General features: G+C 35.8%; 3 protein-coding genes across 3 annotated transcripts; all 3 read left to right on the top strand.

Annotated features, from left to right (window-relative positions):
- The first annotated feature begins 504 nt into the window (after positions 1 to 504).
- On the top strand, positions 505 to 3,562 carry LOC113782895 (protein IN2-1 homolog B-like). The gene is made up of 10 exons (XM_027328841.1): positions 505 to 693; positions 778 to 849; positions 1,331 to 1,391; positions 1,499 to 1,585; positions 1,844 to 1,942; positions 2,047 to 2,149; positions 2,222 to 2,298; positions 2,498 to 2,605; positions 3,139 to 3,219; positions 3,314 to 3,562. The coding sequence occupies exons 1-10, from the start codon at positions 683 to 685 to the stop codon at positions 3,323 to 3,325; spliced, it is 711 nt and encodes a 236-aa protein (XP_027184642.1). The 5' UTR covers positions 505 to 682; the 3' UTR covers positions 3,326 to 3,562.
- Positions 3,563 to 6,160: 2,598 nt separating this feature from the next.
- Positions 6,161 to 9,186, top strand: LOC113782924 (protein IN2-1 homolog B-like). Its single transcript, XM_027328900.1, has 10 exons — positions 6,161 to 6,324; positions 6,415 to 6,489; positions 6,939 to 6,999; positions 7,100 to 7,186; positions 7,516 to 7,614; positions 7,727 to 7,829; positions 7,903 to 7,979; positions 8,171 to 8,278; positions 8,662 to 8,751; positions 8,848 to 9,186. The coding sequence occupies exons 1-10, from the start codon at positions 6,314 to 6,316 to the stop codon at positions 8,851 to 8,853; spliced, it is 717 nt and encodes a 238-aa protein (XP_027184701.1). The 5' UTR covers positions 6,161 to 6,313; the 3' UTR covers positions 8,854 to 9,186.
- A 7,170-nt stretch (positions 9,187 to 16,356) lies between these two features.
- On the top strand, positions 16,357 to 19,376 carry LOC113782023 (protein IN2-1 homolog B-like). Its single transcript, XM_027327936.1, has 10 exons — positions 16,357 to 16,367; positions 16,482 to 16,552; positions 17,338 to 17,399; positions 17,501 to 17,609; positions 17,840 to 17,928; positions 18,036 to 18,138; positions 18,213 to 18,289; positions 18,444 to 18,551; positions 18,933 to 19,013; positions 19,293 to 19,376. The coding sequence occupies exons 1-10, from the start codon at positions 16,357 to 16,359 to the stop codon at positions 19,374 to 19,376; spliced, it is 795 nt and encodes a 264-aa protein (XP_027183737.1).
- Positions 19,377 to 19,956: the final 580 nt, after the last annotated feature.

Raw genomic sequence — 19,956 nt, 5'->3', positions numbered from 1 at the left:
TCCAAAAATTAAAAAATAGAGACGGGCAAATTACATTTTACCCCCCCTGTGATTTAGCGATTTTTTATATAACTGCTCATGATTTGGATTAAAGTGTCAAAGTAACGGAAATAGTCATTCGTAACGAAACTTCTAAAAATATCGAAATTATCCTTATAAATACATGACACCTCGTATAATTTTTATATTTTACTATATATGCTCCTTATGATTTAATACTTTACCATATATGGTTTTCAAAATATACACATAACTCCCCTTGGTTAATAAATAATTTTCAACTTTACATAAGGGTATTTTTTTATATTTTAGGTGACTCCGTTAAGAATGATCATCCCCGTCACTTTGACACTTTAATCTAAATTATGAGGGGATTATGTATAATTTTTGAAATTATAAGGGGATTATGTAAAAAAAGTTAAACCACAGGGAATAAAGTGGAATTTGCCCAACCGAGACATAAATTAACACGACATGGCCACTTTGAAGTTCATCTGTGATCATGGCAGCTGCTACACCTGGCACTAGTGTAAGCTTACCAACTTCATCAGCTGCTAATCCGCGCCTCACATTTCCTTCTGTTTTCTCTACATGCTCTGTACCCAAAAACCCATTAAGATACCCTCGAAATATTCACTCGCATGTTAAATTTTCAAGAATTTCTCCACTATCCGCTTCGGCAATGTCTTCTGGGTAATCGAATCTCTATCAGTTCATCTTTTCCGCTTTTATTTTTGGGATTTTGTTGCTTATGGTGAGATGTTTTGTATTTCGAAGTGTGAAAGAGGTGCTTCCACCTGCTCTTGATTCTTCTTCAGAACCACCTGCCATCTTTGATGGTACTACCAAGTAAGTCTTTTTAACTGTTCTCCTTGTTTCAGTATGTTTGTTATCTAGTATTTAAATCGTAAAACTTCCAATTGTCGATAAAAAATTTTCACTTGCTCCAATTTCTCTTATCTGCACTTCTGGGATTTTGCCAACATTCCTTATCATGTTACATGGGCTTGGAATTTGGACATTAAAATTACTCAACTTCTCAATTCGAGCAATGTAATATGCCAATCGAGAACTTACTTTATGCTGAAATACCAAAACATAATTCCCATCTTAAAGCTGTTTTGGTCCTTGGGATTTTGTTTGAGAACAAAAAACTCATTAAATCTTCGACGAAGAGAGTCGGATATTGTACATGGATGCAATATCCTACTGTTGAGATGAGGAATTGGCAAATTCAAAATTTAGTTATTTCTAGAACATTTGAACTACCTTCAGTCATTATATTCACATAAGTTTGACGTTTTTTTATGTTTTGATTCATTGGTTTTAGGTTGTACATATCTTACACATGCCCTTATGCGCAACGTGTATGGATTACAAGGAACTATAAGGTTGATTGGGGAGCTGTTCCCGATCCTTGTTCTAGGTACTTGATTTGATTTTTCTGTAACACTTTTTGGAGTTACTGAATTTGTGTTTCTACGCATTTCTGGAGTAGGGATTGCAGGATAAGATAAAACTGATCCCTAATGACCTGCAGAACAGGCCTGCCTGGTACAAGGAGAAAGTTTACCCACCCAACAAGGTTGATTACCTAATGGCACTATGCTATATTAGCTCTCTGATACTAATCATGCTCAGCCAGAATTGATTTCCTGCTTTAAGCACTGTATATCTCTCCTTGCATCAGAAGTTGGAATCATTAACTGCCCCACAAATGATCAGGATTTGATGATTTGTTGACTTGAAATCGAAAAGAAAGTCTCTTTTTTGACCAACCGCAACTACTCTTGGTAATTGCTACGTTTCTTTAGGAATCTTATACTGCTCTATTCCCATTCAGGTGCCATCTCTGGAACATAATAATGAAGTTAAAGGAGAGTCTCTTGATCTGATAAAATATCTGGAGGGAAACTTTGAAGGTCCTTCACTTCTTCCTGACGTAAGATCTCCATAAACATCATAATGTTGAGTTGTAGTGAGCTCCTTTAAGATCCTTAATTAATCTGCATTTTGTAATAGCTTGAGTTTTAACTAGAACTGTAGGATCCAGCCAAGAGAGAGTTTGCAGAAGAGTTGCTGTCCTATACCAACTCCTTCAATCAAGCTGTGGTTTCTTCTTTCAAGGCAGATTCAATTAGTGAAGCTGGTAATATCAATGATCATGATTTTTGACTGATAATTCATGGAAGAATTGATACCATGGATGTGGTTTGACTAGGTGCTGCCTTTGATTACCTTGAGAACGCCCTTGGCAAATTTGGGGATGGTCCCTTTGTCCTTGGAACTTTTAGTCTGGCAAGTATCATCTTTGGACTTATATTTGAGATAAACACCATGATTGGAATGAAGTGTTTCCGTCAAGTTATAAGAAGCAGATATGCAAATGGAAAATGATTTATAATGTTGGTTGGATTTTGAGTTTTTATTTTTTAAAATTTCATGCTATATATTGAACAAACATAGGGTGCTAAATGCTCCATCTGTGCAATCTCAGGTAGATATAGCTTATGCTCCGTTCATTGAGAGGTATCAACCCTTCTTGTTGGATGTGAAGAAGTATGATATTACAGTGGGCAGGCCAAAACTGGCAGCATGGATTCAGGTGCCTATAAAATTTAGTTCTACATGGATACATTTACCGGGCCAAAAATGGCAGCATAAAGTATCGATTTTACTTGTCATTCAGTCCTTGAAAATCTTTAGTGATCCTCCATGAGTGTAATGATCTTGTGTTCATATAAGCAACTTGGATAGGGGGGAAGAGATTTTTGAGCTTGGTAATGTTTGACTTGCTGCGTTCATCGACAAAGAATCACATATATTTCGTTCTGTAGAAACCTCATATGTACCTGGATATTGCATGAATAGATTTTAAATCAGGGAGATTTAGGACATATTATCCACCATTTTTATTATTAGACAAGCAAGTTGGTTCAATAACACACCCCTTGATAAATTCTGCTAAACTTAATTCTTTTCTTAATTAGCATTGATTTCGATTTGGTATTCTCTGTGATGGTTTATACACCATTTATTATGATGGAGTACGTCTTTTATGGCACTCGGCACTTTTGCAAGTAACAGAAGTACTTACTTTCAGTAGATTGTCATAACCTAGTTAAATTACTTCTACAGGAGATTAACAAGATTGAGGCTTATGAAGTGACAAAACGTGACCCAAAGGAGCTTGCAGAAGCCTTCAAAAGGCGTTTCTCGGTAAATTTTTCCACCACATATCAGCTACTTTGCGAGGAATTTGAGCTAAAGGATGAATTGCTTCTAACTTTTATCCAACTCTTTTGATATGAAGTCTCGGCTCTGAGCTGTCGCAATCCCCAGATATTTCATGGAAATGGAACAAGTATACTCGTCATCTCCGAGGAATTTTATGATGCAAGATTGTACCTCGCCTGTAACACCTGTAATAAAAGCCACTAGTTGATCTCAGTAATCATTGTTAGAAGTCTTCTGGTTGTGAGCAGCTGCTTGAATAACTTCTGTGGACTTAATAGTCAGCTTTATCTTTACTTGTCTGACGGATGCTTGGTATTCTCTTGATTGATAGGACCTATACATCTTTTCAGGTGTCCGTGCTTCCCAAAAATTGGTAGATAACCCAGAAAACTTGGACGAGGTTTTTGAAGTTTGTCTTCCAAGTAGTAGTTAATAAAAGCATCTTTCTATTATAGTACTTATAGATGATGGTTTCAGCATTTCTCTCCTTTAGATTGCTTCATGGGCTGTCAAGTGTGTGGCCTTATGTAATAGGGAGAAATGATGAAAACCCAAGTAGTGCTGGGAGACGACTGGGATGCTGCTTTTTTTCCTTCTTGATCGTTCACAAATCTGCAATTTAGCGAGTCTATGGAGCTCTGCTCATCCCTTTGTTGCACAGTTGTACATGACCGTATGTTGATCAAGTCTCTAGTTTTAGTGAAAAGGAAAATCTACTTTTAAGTGACACATCAACTTTGGCTAATGTTGGGGTGGCACACCCCCACCATGCTATTAAGCTCTATGAGCATTGGAATGAATGGCCAAGGCTGGCTCGAGGAAGGATTAGTCAAGATAGCATGAGAACTCCTTCCGTTAGGAGAGTGCGAACCTCCTAACGCAGGCAACATTGTAATTGGCTTTCTTTGTATTTGATGTTTATGAATAAAAGCAGGCAACATTGTAATTGGCTTTCTTTGTATTTGATGTTTATGAATAAAAGCGGGGGTGGCGTCTCTCTCCGTGAACGGGGTTAGCCAAAAAAAAAAAAAAAGTGACACATCAACTTAGTGAACGGGTTAGCCAAAAAAAAAAAAAAAAGTGACACATCAACGTATACGATAAATATAAAGCTAAAGGATGACCTATTTCTTAATTTTTCAAGAATTTTTATATTTGTATTTATCATGGTATATTGTGTTTTTAAAATAAATTCCACTGAAGAAGAAGAAAATAAAATGAAAAGACCCCACGTCTCAGCTTAGTATCAAACACAAAATTAAAGACCATAAAAGGGGTACAAATCAAACATTCAAAATATTCATCTATAGTGTCTTGCAACCACAGAGAAAAACCTACACATGAGATTATTCAGAATTCTTTTTATAATAATACTATAATAATTTTTATGATATGATGGATGTGAAATTAAAAAATAATTTTTTTAAAAAATAATAATGTGTTTACAATCAAAAAATTTTCTTGCAAAGAATGCCATACCTAAACAAACCCTTTGGCAGGGCAGGACTTGCTGCAATTGTTTTAACCTAACAAGCTATGTCCATGCTTAGAAATGAACTTGTCTGCCAACCTCATATGCCAACTAGTTGGCAGAACATATATATAGTCATGGGATAATTTCAGAAACCTCCTCTATAACTATAAGTTTCTGACAATATCACTTAGTATCTTTAAAGTTTAAAAATGTTATTCGCCTCCCTTATTTTTAAAGTTTTGTAACATTATCAATCCAATTCAAAATATATCATTAAAAATTAGTTATGAGAGAGTAAAAATAATTTCATTCCAAACTAGCCCTTTTGTTATGATCCCTTAATTGTCACGACAAATTAATTTCAAATCTCTTAACATTTGAAAAGTTGACTGATATGTTTCTTTGATGAAAAATTATAAGTTTTTATTAGGGTTAAGAGATCCTTTAATAGATTTTATTTTATAATTTGGATAAAAAATTTAAAAATTTACAACTTCTAATAATTTATAAAAACATGCAAAAATCAATAGAAAATACTATAAAGATGAAGAAAATAACTTTTTTTGCACCTTGAAACCATCTCAAATTAATTTTAACTACAATTTTAAACTCTTTCTGTTTTTCTAATTGTCAAGCCATCAATCTCAACAAACAAAAAATCAAACATTCTAATCAATTTATAAAATTCCTCAAATTCACTCAAAACATTTTATATAAAAGGAAAATTTTAAGCATATTAAACAAAAAAATGAAAGTGGGCCCAGTGTTAATGTTTTACTGTTACAATCGACCTCATAACTATGACATTTTTGCAAAAGAGATCCACCCTTTTGTCAAAAAAATAAAATAAAATAAAATAAATCAACAATGATGTACACAATGACCTTAGTAAAGTACCAAATAGATAAATAATATTTTAAAACTTTTGCTAGGTTATAGCGCGTCATGTGTGGGTGAGCAAACATAAAGCCACTTCTGTAGTTCCAAGTCTTTTTCCAACGAAGTATCAAGCCATGCTACAATAGTTCAAGAAGAATACTTTGATTCGTAAAGCCATCATACAAACACGAAGGTAGGCAATGTTTTAGTTTAAATTCGCGGATATGGCGATTATGTTAAATCTCTCCATTCAAATATGTTGTTGCTCTCTGCAAAACCATCCCCCCAAGAAATGATATACTACGCAAGTTTGATACAAAGATTATTCCAAAGCTCGATTTATTTGGTGTTTGGATTCTTTCTGGATGTTGGCCTCATATTAATCCATTGTCCCTCGTCACCAAGTCTTTGCTGTAATAATTAAAAGTGGGTAACAACTATCTGTCAAATGTCAATCGGTTGTGTTAATATTTAATGTCAAAGCAATCCCGACTGGCTTTAGAAAAAGGTGAATGTTGTATGGGCCACTTTGAACATAACCAATTATCCTGGAACCATACATTTCCACGAGGACTCGATTCATCGGTGCTGATTCATTAAGGCCTCGAATGTTGTTCTCCTTCGACTATTTATACTCTGTCCAAAATCCACATTTGCATACCATACAGAACTTCACTTTCAAGACAAAATTTTTACAGAGTTTCTTCACCATCACCTTCAGTTATGGCTTCTGGGTAATTGAAATAAGACTTTTGTTTGTCTGTACTTTGCTGTTTTTTATGTCGGATTTTGTTACTGATTGTGGTATGTTTTTGTTCCCGAAGTGTGAAAGAGGTGCTTCCACCCACTCTTGATCCTGCCTCAGAATTTCCTGCTGACATCTTTGATGGAACCACCAAGTAAGTTCTTTAATGCCAGTGGAATCGATAGCACCAGCTTTACTTGGTGGGAATTCCTTTATTTGAGTTTGGTTCTTTTCTCTTTTTTACCTTGTATGTTGTAACTGGCCTGCGTCTTACATCGGATCGATCAAAGATGTTTGTCAAGGTTTTTAATGTCCTGATCTAACTTTGAGATGGCCAACCAAGAATTTTGGGTTGAGAATTGAGTTGCTAACCATGACTACTGTTAGAAGGCTGTATTGGCCTTTAGTGATATTGTATTTGAGATGAACAAATTTGATAGCTTTGAACTGAGAATCAATATGGGACGTAGATGAAATCTCGATGTTTTCTACATCGGAACCTAGAGAACAAAAAATTTGGTTGTTTTGAATATCTTCGGATGACAACATGGAATTATACAGTAATAATTTGAAACTCAGAGATGTTTCATGTCTTGATTTTAGGTTGTTCATAGCTTACGTATGCCCGTTTGCACAACGTGTGTGGATCACAAGGAATTGCAAGGTTTGTTGGGGAGTTCTTCTGGACCCTGGTGATTCTGCTTGATCTAATCTATCACCTTTGTGAATTTCCTGATTTGTGTTTATATTCTTTTATGGAGCAGGGATTGCAAGATAAGATAAAAGTGATTGCTGTTGACCTAGATAATAGGCCAGCCTGGTATAAGGAGAAAGTTTACCCAGCAAACAAGGTTGAATATTTAATTGCGCTATGCTGCATGAGGTCTTTGATACTAACTATAGAGTATAGCTATACCAAAATCATGCTAAATGTTCAGAAAAACTCGGCAAGAATTATTTACTGCTTGAAGAACATATGTCTGCTTGCGTCAGGCCTGGAAATCTTAATTGGTTGACAAATAATATCAACGAAATATGATACCAAGAAATTTCTTGATAACAAAACGTACAAGGCATGATTTGAAGTTGAGATGAAAGTCAAATTTCAACAGCAAATCATATTGCATGTGAATTTAGTTTGTACTCTGTTGGGCTTTTCCAATGCTCCACTGTCAAGCAGGTGCCGTCTCTGGTACATAATAATGAAGTAAAAGGAGAGTCTCTCGATCTAATCAGATATCTGGATGAAATGTTTGAAGGTCCTTCACTTCTTCCTGAGGTAAGATTCATTACATTTATCTGTTAAATTTCGGTGAGCTAAGTTGGCTGCTTTTAGTCTGCATTCTGTGATAGCTTGTGTTTTTATTTGAGTTCTCTGACTAAATATGTAGGACCCTGCTAAGAGAGAGTTTGCAGAAGAGTTGTTGTCCTACTCCGACTCCTTTAATGGAGCTGTATTTTCTTCTATCAGAGCAGATGGAATTGGTGACGTTGGTAAGTTGAGTGTTCATGGCTTTTGGCTACTAATTCCTGTAAAAGTTGATACTGAAGTGTGTGATTTGATTAGGTTCTGCTGTTGATTACCTTGAGAATGCCCTTGGCAAATTCGATGATGGTCCTTTTTTCCTTGAAACCTTCAGTCTGGTAAGTGCAAAAAGTTGGGAGTTCTATTTGTTCACATATACCTTGTTTAAATGAAGTTCTTCTGTCAAGCATTACGAAAGGGATATTAAAAAAAAAAGAAATTACAATGGTATTTGGATTCACTATCAGTTGTACTCATGTTATCTTGAAGAATGATAGGTTGATTCATCCTTTTCCCTTTGCAAACTCAGGTGGATGTAGCTTATGCTCCATTTGTTGAAAGGTTCCAACCCTTCCTGCTGGACGTGAAGAAGTATGATATTACAGAGGGCAGGCCAAAACTGGCAGCATGGATTGAGGTACTGACAGAACTTACTAGTAGTTCCCCATGCAAAATCATGTAGAGAATAGTCAGAAAGAAACTGGAAGTGCCATTTAAGTGCAGATATCGTTTGTCATCAAGTCCTTCAATTCTTAATGATCCTCCCAAGTGGGCACCAATTGAAATGACTTGGTCTGATAGAGCAATTGGGGCATCTTTTTGGACACAGTAATCTGCCACTTTTATTCATAAATTCCATAGTGATGTGGTATCATCGATCTGAATCTAATATCTGCACTGCTTTCGACACATCACTTGGGTTAAGAAAAGAGTACATGTTCCAGAGCTCATTGCAGTCTGTTGGGACTTGGGACTGGAAGCGCTTAAGTTGATTATTACCTACTTCATTTACTTTTACAGGAAGTTAACAAGATCGAGGCTTACAAAGCGACAAAATATGATCAAAACGAGCTTTTAGCAGCTTTAAAAAGACGTTTCGGTCTTGACACGGTAAATTCTACTGCCAAATGATATACTCTTTCATGAGATTTGCTAGAAGTTCTTGGGATGCATTGTTCTAATGTTTGTAGTCGTGTCCGGCCTCAGGCCTGAGCTCCCTTGAAATCACTTGGAATTGGGATAATCACGCTCGTCATCTTCAAGGGCATATGCATGTTGCAGGATCATATCTCAAGCGTTATGCCTAACAAGGAGCAACTGCCTGATGTAAATAAACTTTGTTTATGTCTACATTCTGTGTTGTTTTGCGGCTTTGCTTTCTAAGTGTTTGATGTCAATAAACGTTATTGCATCTACATTCTGTACTGTTGGCAGCTTTGCCTCCATTTTAAGGTTGTAATACAACTTTGTCTTGCATTCAGTTTAAGGTTGTAATACTACTTTTTCTCATCAGACTGGTCTACATTCAACTTTTATGCTCTTTCATCGTTGTGTGTTTCCATGATGAGCTATGCTACACCTTGACAATACTTTTATAAGGTTTTCAACTACTGCAACATCTTCAATGTAATGGAAGCATCTCCTTATTCTTGTTTCTAAAGCCTCATAATTATTTCTTACTAATGTTAGAAGTGCCACAAAAATTTTGTGAGTAATTGGAGGTGTCAATTTCTATCTATTGCCAGTAGACCATATGTCCGGAATGTGATCAAGATTCGAGTTTTTCGAGTCAAAAAATGAAATAATAAGATGTAATGGGAATAGTGCTTTAGCAGTAAAGAGTTTACATGTACGAGCAGCGCTTGAAAGAGAAACTGTTGCGTCCTTTTCTGACGAAGCAATGATCACTACTCAATTTCCCTGTCAACTCGTAACGTTTTTGCTAGTTTGATTACAATTGGTAGCGACTGGCCCAAAAATCTAGACCGGTTATCATGAAAAAAAACCAACAGGTAATGTTTTTTCCCTTTTAGGTTGAGGATGGTTCATGCTCGAAGGTTAAATCCTATGTAACTGGACTTTCTTGAAGTAGGAACAAGAAACACCAGAAGCCTGAAGAATTAGAACCAGGCAATGCAATCCCGCCTGATATGGTGCAGCTCCGCCTTCTTAGACTGCTATCGCAGTTTGTCTCGGTACGAGACATATCTGTAACCAAAGTATACGTTTAAAAATGTCATCTTTCTATTAGTACATGCATGAATGACAGAAATAAAACCCTGCAACTGAGCTGAGTTGCTTCCTTTGGCAGCTGACTTCCAAGTCCACCACCCCAAAACCCACAAGTTTCCGAACCTCAAATTTGATGATGCTTTGCTCATTGTTGTAACTAAAAAGTCATGAGGGTGCTGGAACTGGAAGGCAGACGTCTATGAATTTGTAGTGTTCGATTACGCGACTTTGAAAACGGACCCAATATGCTATTTATGGCAAATATCTTGACTTTGAAAATGGACCCAATATGTTAGTTTATGGCAAATTTCTTGGCCTCTTATGTGCTTTCTAGAAAGAAAAGAACTACGAAATGCGCCTTCTAGAAAATAGAGTTAGCTCTTTTTCTTGAGTTGTATAATTTTCAGATTTCACTCCTTATACCTAAAGTTAAACTAAGACAATTTCATAAAATAGAGCAATAGAAAGGAAGCAATGTTTGACATCTAAAGTACTGCAAATTGAAAATATATAACAAGAAATGGTTACGAGGGCTCAATATAACAAAATTTAGATTCATGAATGGGGCTCAATTTAGATACTTCCATAGATTTCAGGTGCTAAATTGGACTTATCACCTATCCCAGCTTGTGTTGGATAAAAGTAAAAGAGCCTGCTAGCTTTTGAATAGCTGCCCTTGTCATGAATAATAATATGGCCAACTTGGACGTTATCAATTGTTGGGAATAATTGCAACGAACTGGCAAATGTTATGACAAGAATTGGCTTCAAATCGTGATAGAAGATCACTTTCCTTTAGGCTTTATTTGTCCGGTATGACGTGCAAAAACCTTGGACAAATATTCTTTAACAAAAGATAAAGTTTGTTTGTCTTACACTCTTGCACAAAGCAAGACAAACCCTTTTGAACTAAGGAGTGCTTTTGAGAGAGTATACAATAGTAGGAAAGTGATTTTCTGCAGCAAACCACTCTCTACTTGACCTCTTCATATACGAAGATTGTTTAAGAAACAAAGGAACTCATTAAATACTTGTATGAATAGATTCAAAGTATCGTGTACAAATTCATGCACTTTAATTCATGCATCTCATGATCTTAAAATCAAATCATGAATCTATCCTTTCATTCAAGAATTTTCATATACATGAACACATTCATAAATGAATGTACACTTTAGAAACATTCACAATACTATACATGTACCAAAACATGAATGAATATACATTAATTACATGTATATACATCACACAAATTTTGAAAAGTTTCCAACAATCCCTCGCCATTTTCAAAATTTAGAAAATGGATTTCTAAAAGGTCACCGAATAATCTGACACTCATATGCATAAAAATGGTGTCTTTCGATTGAACCACTATCTTAGTGAAGGTTCTTTGAAATCAATCCTTCAAGATGGTAGACAAGCTTTGAATCACTTGGACATTGGACCAACCTCATAAACACATCACACACTGAGTAATGCATAATCATAAGTTCTTCAACGATATATTTTACGGCTATGTATCACTATCCTTTCATGAATGTTACAAAGTAAAGTCCTTAACTTTGTGGTTTGCCGAAAACCAACATTCATATAGGCGACATCTTAGTGCCCCCGCCATAGACAGCACTTTTAAGATTCGTTAAAAGTCCAATGACTCACCATTACATTTGCACTGGCGAGAATAACATGCATTATTCAACATTGGAATGTCTAAATTTCACATAGTGCACTAACCACTAGAATGATATACTTTCACTCATTGAATTCAAGACTAGACGTTGTATCTAGCGTTGAATTGAGGTTCTACCATTAGTGATCAAGAATTTCGGACTTTAAACCCATCCCCCTTGATGTACTTGACACCAAATTCCTTGATAATCCTTTTGTCAAAAAATCACTCAAATTTTCATTAGATCTCACAAAGTCAATTGATATGACTCCATTTGTGATCAAATCTTTAACATAACTATGTCTTAAACCGATGTGTCTTGACTTACCATTATACACATGACTATATATTTTAGCAAATGTAGTTGCACTATCACAATGGATTGAGATAGGCGACAAAGGTGTTGGCCACAACGGTATATCACAAAGTAAATTACGTAGCCACTCAGCTTCCTTATAAGCCGAAACAAGTGCTACAAATTCTGCTACTATTGTTGAATCGGTGATACAAGTCTGTTTTTTAGAACCCCACAAAATTGCACCTCTACCGAGCATAAAGATCCAACCACTTGTCGACGAGTGATCATCTTTATTGGTGATCCAACTAGCATTTGAAAATCCTTCTAAAACTGAAGGATAACCGGTATAACATATACCATAGTCCTTAGTGGTCTTTAAATACTTTAAAATTCTGGTTACACCTTGCCAATGTAACCTACTAGAGTTGCTTGTATATCTGCTCAATATACCAACTGCATATGCAATATCAGGTCTAGTACAAGTCATTGCATACATTAAGCACCCTATAACCTTGGCATATTCCATTTGAGATTTTGAATCCCCCTCATTTTTCACAAAATTTATTTTGGGATCCAATGGTGTTGAGGCTGGAGTACAATCACTTTGATGGAACTTATTAAGAATCTTTTCTATATAATGTGATTGAGACAATATTATATTGTTATCATGTTTGAAGATTCTTATACCCAAAATGACATCTGTCTCACCCATGTCTTTCATGTCAAATTTGCTTGAAAGCAAAGTTTTTGTGACTTCAACTTGTTCTAAGTCAATCCCAAAAATTAACATATCATCAACATATAAACAAATTATGACACCTTTGCCATCATTAAACTTGCTATAAATGCATTTATCAAATTCATTTATTTTGAATCCACTAGTAAGAATACTTTGGTCAAATTTCCGGTGCCATTGCTTCGGTGATTGTTTTAGTCAATATAAAGACTTTACAAGTTTACACACCTTATGCTCTTGACCAAGTATCACAAACCCTTCGAGTTGCTCCATATATACTTCTTCATCCAAATCACCATTCAAAAATGCTGTTTTAACATCCATTTGGTGAATGACTAGATTTTGGATAGAAACTATAGCAAGTAGCACTCTAATTGTAGCAATTCTAACTACTGGAGAATATGTGTCAAAATAGTCCACACCATACTTTTGTGTAAACCCTTTGGCAACCAACCTAATCTTGAACTTATCAATAGTTCCATCGATCTTCATTTTCTTCTTGAAAATCCACTTACAACCAATTGATTTTGAACCAAGTGGTAAGTCTACTAATTTTCAGGTTTTATTACCTATGATTGAGTCCATCTCATCATTAATAGCTTCCTTCCAAAAGGGAGCATCTTGTGAGTTCATTGCTTCTTCATAGGTCTTGGGATCAGGCTCTGTATTGAAGCAGTATGAAATTTGGTTGCTCACTGTATCTCTAGTTCCTTCAACTAGATACATATAAAAGTCCGAACCGAAGTCTTTTGACTTTCTAGCTCTTTTGCTTCTTCTCAATTCAATGGTTTCATTTTCACCATCTTTTGTTAATTCACTTGATTTTGGAATGATATCTTTTCTAAAGGTGAACCTATTCTCTTCAAAAATAACATTTCTAGATTCAATTATGGTATTAACTGAAATTGAATCGTTAGAATCAATTACCATGAACCTACAAGTTTTGCTATTTTGTGCATATCCTAAAAATATACACTCCACACCTCTTTCTCCCAATTTTCTTTTTTTAGGTTCTGAGAGTTTTACAACAGCCCTACAACCCCAAACTTTTAAATAGTTTAGGTTGGACTTCCTTTTATTAGGAACTCTATTTAGGGGTTATAGAACTCCTTTTATTAGGAACTCTATTTAGGATATGACAAGCCGTTAACAAAGTTTCACCCCAAAATTCTTGACTTAGTCTAGACTTTGACAAAAGTACATTAACCATTTCTGTCAATACACGATTTTTCCTTTCGGCTACACTATTTTGCTGTGGTATATAAGGAGCAGTCACCTCATGTTTTATCCCAACAGACTCAAAATAGGTAATATCATAATACTCTCCACCTCTATCTGTCCTTAGACATTTGATAAAGGATTCACAATGAAATTCAACTTCTGATTTTTATGTTTTGAATTTTTGCAATGCTTCACCTTTTGAGTGTAACAAGAAAACATAACAGTATCTACTATAATCATCAATAAAAGTCACAAAGTAATTTTTACCACCCAAAATAGGAGTACCATGCAAATCACATACATCACTATGAATAAAATCCAAGATTTTAGATGACCTTTCAACTTTAGAAAATGAATTTCTTGTGATTTTCATTAGCATGCATGTTTTGCATTTTCCTTTAATCTTATCACAATATGACAGCAAATCAAGTCTCATCATTTCATGCATTCTTTTGTAATTAACATGACCAATCCTATTATGTCACAATTCAAAAGAAGACTCAACCAAATACACAGAAACAGTATCAATCTTATTATTTCTAATAGCAAGTACATTCAATTTAAACATCCCATTGCAAAGATAATCCTTGCCTACAAACATATCACCTTTAGACAAAATAAATTTGTCAACCTCAAACACAAGTCTAAAGCCAAATTTGTTTAACAGACTAGCCGACACCAAGTTCTTCCTAACTTCCGGTACATAAAACATATTTGTCAAGATTACAATATTGTCGGAAGTAAATTTTAATTCTACTTCTCCAATGCCTTGAACCGGAATTGTAGCAGAATTTTTCATGTAAATAACAGTGCTTTCATCCACCGGTTTCATGGATTTGAAGAACGTTTTAATGTTGCACACGTGTCGCGTAGCTCCAGAATTAACCCACCAAGCAAAATCATCTTCAATCATATTGATTTCAGAGATCATTGCCACAAGATTTCTGCTTGTATTTTGGGAAGACTCTTGCTTCTTCTTCTTATTTTGAAGAATCTTGCACTCGGACTTGTAATGTCCCCTTTTTCTTGCAATAGAAGCATTGTCGCTTCTTCCTTTTCTTGGACTGGTTCTTGTGTTGTTGGCCATTCTTGCTTCCTTGAGATTTTTCAGTTTGTCTCTCTCCAATCACATGCACTTTTGAAGTAGAATCTTTGTTTTCTTCAAGGATTTGAGTATCCTTCTTTTCTTGCATGCGAATTTCCTCTTCTACTCGAAGAGATTTAGCAAGAATCTCAAGAGAGATATCCTCTTTCTTATGTTTGAGGTCTCTCTTGAAATCTTTCCAAGAAGGTGGTAACTTATCTATTATAGAGCAAACAATAATGGTTTCATCCATGTGTAGATTGTGTTGTGTGAAGTGATTAAGAAACCTTTCAATCTCACTAAATTGCTCCATAACAGACTTACTATCTACCATCTTATAATTATTAAAAAACGAGACAAGAAACTTCTTACTTGTAGCATCTTCTTGCATGTACTTGGACTCCAAATGATCCCAAAGTTCCTTGGCGCTGGTAATTGAATGGTAGATATCAAACAGGCTGTCGCTCATGGTATTGAGGATGTGACCACAGCATATTTCATCGTCTTTCTCCCATTTTTGACGGTTTCGGATGTCTTCAAGAGTTTCTTCCTCGAGATTGATGACCAATGGTTTTGGTGTGGTTAAAACATAGATCACTTTGAGTGCAGTGAGAAGGAAATGAACACGTTTTTGCCAACGAATGAAATTTCCTCCATCAAACCTCTCGAGCTTGACAATGTTGGATGCCAATTCTTTCAAGGTACTAGCCATTATAGAGTACAAATAAAGCCTAAAGATTGTTGGGAATAATTGCAACGAACTGGCAAATGTTCTGACAAGAATTGGCTTCAAATCGTGATAGAAGATCACTTTCCTTTCAGCTTTATTTGTCCGGTATGACGTGCAAAAACCTTGGACAAATATCCTTTAACATAAGATGAAATTTGTTTGTCTTACACTCTTGTACAAAGCAAGACAAACCCTTTTGAACTAAGGAGTGCTTTTGAGAGAGTATACAATAGTAGGAAAGTGATTTTTTGCAACAAACCACTCTCTACTTGACCTCTTTATATACGAAGATTGCTTAAGAAACAAAGGAACTCATTAAATACTTGTATGAATAGATTCAAAGTATTGTGTACAAATTCATGCACTTTAATTCATGCATCTCATGATCTTAAAATCAAATCATGAATCTATCCTTTCATTCAAGGATTCCCATATACATGAACACATTCATAAATGAATGTACATTTTAGAAACATTCACAATATTATACATGTACCAAAACATGAATGAATATACATTAATTACATGTACGTACATCACACAAATTTTGAAAAGTTTTCAACATCAATTATCATTGCACTCATAATATTTGTATTCGAATAACTTCATTCCCTCCTGATTCAACGCCTCGAACTTTCATCTGCTGTTTTCTATTTATACCATGTCCAGAATCCCATTCCTATACCGTCCAAATCTTCACTGTCTAAACAAAGTTTTCAGAGTTTCTTCACAATCAGCTTCAGCAATGGCTTCTGGGTACTTAAATACTTTACCTGTTCCATGTTTCTTCTTTATGTTGGATATTCTGCTGTTGTCGATTTTGGATTTGTTACAGATTCTGATACGTTTTGTCTTCAAAGTGTGAAAGAGGTGCCTCCACCTGCTCTTACTAGTTACTTCTTCCTCAAAACCACCAGCTGACATCTTTGATGGAACCTCCAAGAAAGTTCTTAATCAAACGTAGAACCAATATCACCAGCTTTTATTCGTTGGGATTTACTTTCTTTCAGTTTGGTTCTTTTCAGCGTTTTCCTTGCAATGGCCCTGCATCTTTAGGACGCGGGGGTGGAGAGATTGACCACCCTTTTGGGACTTTGCACCCTCACGAAGCTAGGCCCGTAATCCGGACTTGTCTCCTTATTTATGTAACTCGAGCTGGAGATTCTAGGAGCCCTTTACATGGCTGTAGTGTTTAAGCCACTTAGCTCTGCAAATCATTCAGTTCGTGCAGTTCCTTATCTAGATACATCCCAACAACATTGGCCCTCACTTTGATGGTTTGATACTGACTCTAATGCTCGAGGGTTAGAGGGAATAACTTGATTTTTAAGGTAAACGGGACAACGGTCCAATAGAAGATCAATAATTTTGTTTGGGTGTGGGACACGGTGACACTTCTCATCTCGGATATGCTATTATATATGCATGGAATTGGAAATCAAGGCATCTATGGTCCTAGTTGAGCTTGAGATGCGGATCAAGAATTTTGCATTGAGATGCCGACTGTGGCTCATTTTACAAGGTCGTGTTGGCTTTAAGTCATATTTCATATGAGAAAAACAAGTTTTACAAGTTTAACATTATGCCACCGGGACTGAAAGAAATGGATAATTTGGTTGGTTGGAATATTTTCGGTTCAGAAATCACAACATGAAAATCTTCATTAACTATTGTCCATTCAAGCTTAATATTATGATACTAAAAAATGTATCGTTTCTTGATTTTGGGTTGCTCGTTGCTTACCTATGCCCGTTTGCAAAAGCAGCATGGATCGCAAGGAATTACAAGGTTTGTCAAGGAGTTCTTGTTGACCCTGATAATTCAGCTTGGTCTAATCTATCAGCTTTCTGAATTTTCTGAATTGCATTTTATATTCTTTTCTGGAGCAGGGATTGCAAGATAGGGTAAAACTGATTGCTATTGACCTAGAGAGTTGGCCAGCCTGGTACCAGCAGAAGCTTTACCCAGCAAACGAGGTTAGATATTTACTTGCGCTATGCTAATAATACTCCACAACAATATCAATCTCATGTTAATATCCACAAAAACTGGTCTGAACTTTTTTTTTTCTTGTTTCGGGAACTTATTTACTGATCTGGACAAATTTCTTGATAACAAACTGTACCTATTACTCAAATTTGAGATTATAGTCTATTTTCAGCTACTAATCATTGCACGTAGTTAATTTTATACTTTGGAGCTCTTCTTATGCTCTATTATCAAAGCAGGTGCCGACAACAATCAAGTTAAAGGAGGCTCTATTGAAATAATCAACTATTTCGAGGAAAACTTTGAAGGTCCTTCAGTTCTTCCTGATGTAAGATTGGTAACATCTTTCTGTTAAATTTCAGTGAGCAAATTTGCGGCTTTTTATCTGCATTTTTCGATAGCTTGTGTTCCAAGTCCTCTTAACTAAATATACAGGATCCTGCCAGGAAAGCATTCGCTGAAAAGTTGCTTTCCTACTCCAACTCTTTCTATGGAGGTGTAATTTCTTCTTTCATGGCAAATGGAGCAGGTAAAACTGGTAAGTTGAATGCTCATGGCTTTTTGGCTACTAGTTACTGTCATATTTGATACTCAAGTAGGTGATTTGATCAGGTGCTGCTTTTGATTACCTTGAGGATGCCCTTGGCAAATTTGATGATGGTCCTTTTTTCCTTGGACAATTCAGTCTGGTAAGTGCAATGGACCCCTATAGTTTTTTTAATTTCACGTAGATCGTGTTTGAATGAAGTCCTTCTTTCAAGCATTCGAAAAGGGATATGAAAAAAGAAATCAGAATGATGTTTGGATTCGCTATAAGTTGGATTCATATCCTGAAGAACTCAGGTGGATATGGTTTTTGCTCCACACGTTGAAATGTTCCAACCATTCCTATTGGATTTCAAGAAGTATGATATTACAGAGGGCAGGCCAAAACTAGCAGCATGGATTGAGGTACTCAAAGAATCTACTAGCAGTCTCCCTTACAAAAATCATTTAGAAAAATTTTAAGGGAGAAACTGGAAGCATTGTTCAAGTGCAGATCTTAATTTGTCATCTAAGTCCTTCAATTCTTAATGATCCTCCAAGCATGTAGTGAAATGACTTGGTCTCACAAAACAGTTCGGCATATTGGACAGAATAATCTTCATACGTATCATTTTTTTTTTGAATTCCATACCGATCATGGCATCCATGATCTGAATGTGATATTTTGCACTATTGTTGACACATCACTTTGGTTAAGAGAGGAGTACATACTTTAGAGCTCATTGCATTTTCCTTGGGACTGGAAGCACTTGAGTTGTTTGTTACCTACTCGTTTCACTCTTACAGGAAGTTAATAAGATTAAGGCTTATACAGCGACAAAGTTTGATCCTGACAAGCTTTTAGCAACTCTGAAAAGACGTTTTAAGGTAAATTCTGCTAGCAAATGATTTCTATTTTGTTACAGATTCAACCTTTGCTAGAAGTTCCTCAGGATGAATTTCTTTGACCTTTATAATCGTATCTAGGCTCTGTTCTGAGCTCTTCGGATCCCTTGATCTCGCATGGAATTGGGATAATTACACTCTTCATCATCAAGGCATAAGCATGTTGCTGGATCACATCTCAAGCGCCTGTCACAAGAGCAACTGTCTCAAGTCAATAGACATATTATTGTTATATTTAACATCTATACTTTTTGTATTCAGTTTAAGGTTGTAACACCTGTATTTTCGTTATCCGGCTGGTCTGTAGAGAATTTACTGTGTCCTTTTATCTTCTTGTGCATTTGACCGTAGCATGATATATTAGTCCTTGGCAAGAAACATGAATAAGGTTTTGAAGTACTATTAAGTCCGTCAATGTAATGGCAAATGGAAGCATTACCGTGTCAATGGGTCGGGTTTGGACCTAGACCCGACTCGGGTCAGATAAATTTTTTCGGGTTTGGGCTGAAAAATATAATTCCGATACCCGGACTCAGACCTGTTTACTCTAACAAAAAGAAGGGGTCGGATACAGAATATAAGATTCCGACCAATATTCGATCCGGACCCGAACAATATATTAGTAATTATAAAATATAAATATTTCTACATACATTCTTTTACCAAATTAATAATTTAGTAATGACTTTGTAAATTGATTTATTGGATTTATGATTGGTTTTGGATTTAATTTTAAAATGTTTAACTTTGAACTTTTTCTTTTCTGGTAGACCTGGACCTAGTTCCGAGACTCAAAGGTCAAGACCCGTCGGACATACGGATCGAATTCGGATCTACTACATAAAAATGGGTTTGGGTTTGGGTTTGGCAATAGATGCTTTGAGTTTGGGAGCATGATGCTTACACGTAGCAGCAGCACTTAACA

The sequence above is a fragment of the Coffea eugenioides genome, chromosome 9 (assembly GCF_003713205.1).
Source record: "Coffea eugenioides isolate CCC68of chromosome 9, Ceug_1.0, whole genome shotgun sequence".
NCBI lineage: Eukaryota > Viridiplantae > Streptophyta > Magnoliopsida > Gentianales > Rubiaceae > Coffea > Coffea eugenioides.
Note: the sequence above shows the minus strand (reverse complement) of the source record. Positions and strands in the feature narration are given on the sequence as shown.

Excerpts from the sequence above, each read along its gene's own strand:
- LOC113782924 (XM_027328900.1), top strand. Across the intron at positions 6,490-6,938 it reads ATCTTTGATGGAACCACCAA|GTTGTTCATAGCTTACGTAT; the intron begins GTAAGTTCTTTA and ends TCTTGATTTTAG. Across the intron at positions 7,000-7,099 it reads GGATCACAAGGAATTGCAAG|GGATTGCAAGATAAGATAAA; the intron begins GTTTGTTGGGGA and ends TTTATGGAGCAG.
- LOC113782895 (XM_027328841.1), top strand. Across the intron at positions 2,150-2,221 it reads AGATTCAATTAGTGAAGCTG|GTGCTGCCTTTGATTACCTT; the intron begins GTAATATCAATG and ends TGGTTTGACTAG. Across the intron at positions 2,606-3,138 it reads AACTGGCAGCATGGATTCAG|GAGATTAACAAGATTGAGGC; the intron begins GTGCCTATAAAA and ends TTACTTCTACAG.
- LOC113782023 (XM_027327936.1), top strand. Across the intron at positions 17,610-17,839 it reads TAGATATTTACTTGCGCTAT|GTGCCGACAACAATCAAGTT; the intron begins GCTAATAATACT and ends TTATCAAAGCAG. Across the intron at positions 18,290-18,443 it reads TCCTTGGACAATTCAGTCTG|GTGGATATGGTTTTTGCTCC; the intron begins GTAAGTGCAATG and ends TGAAGAACTCAG.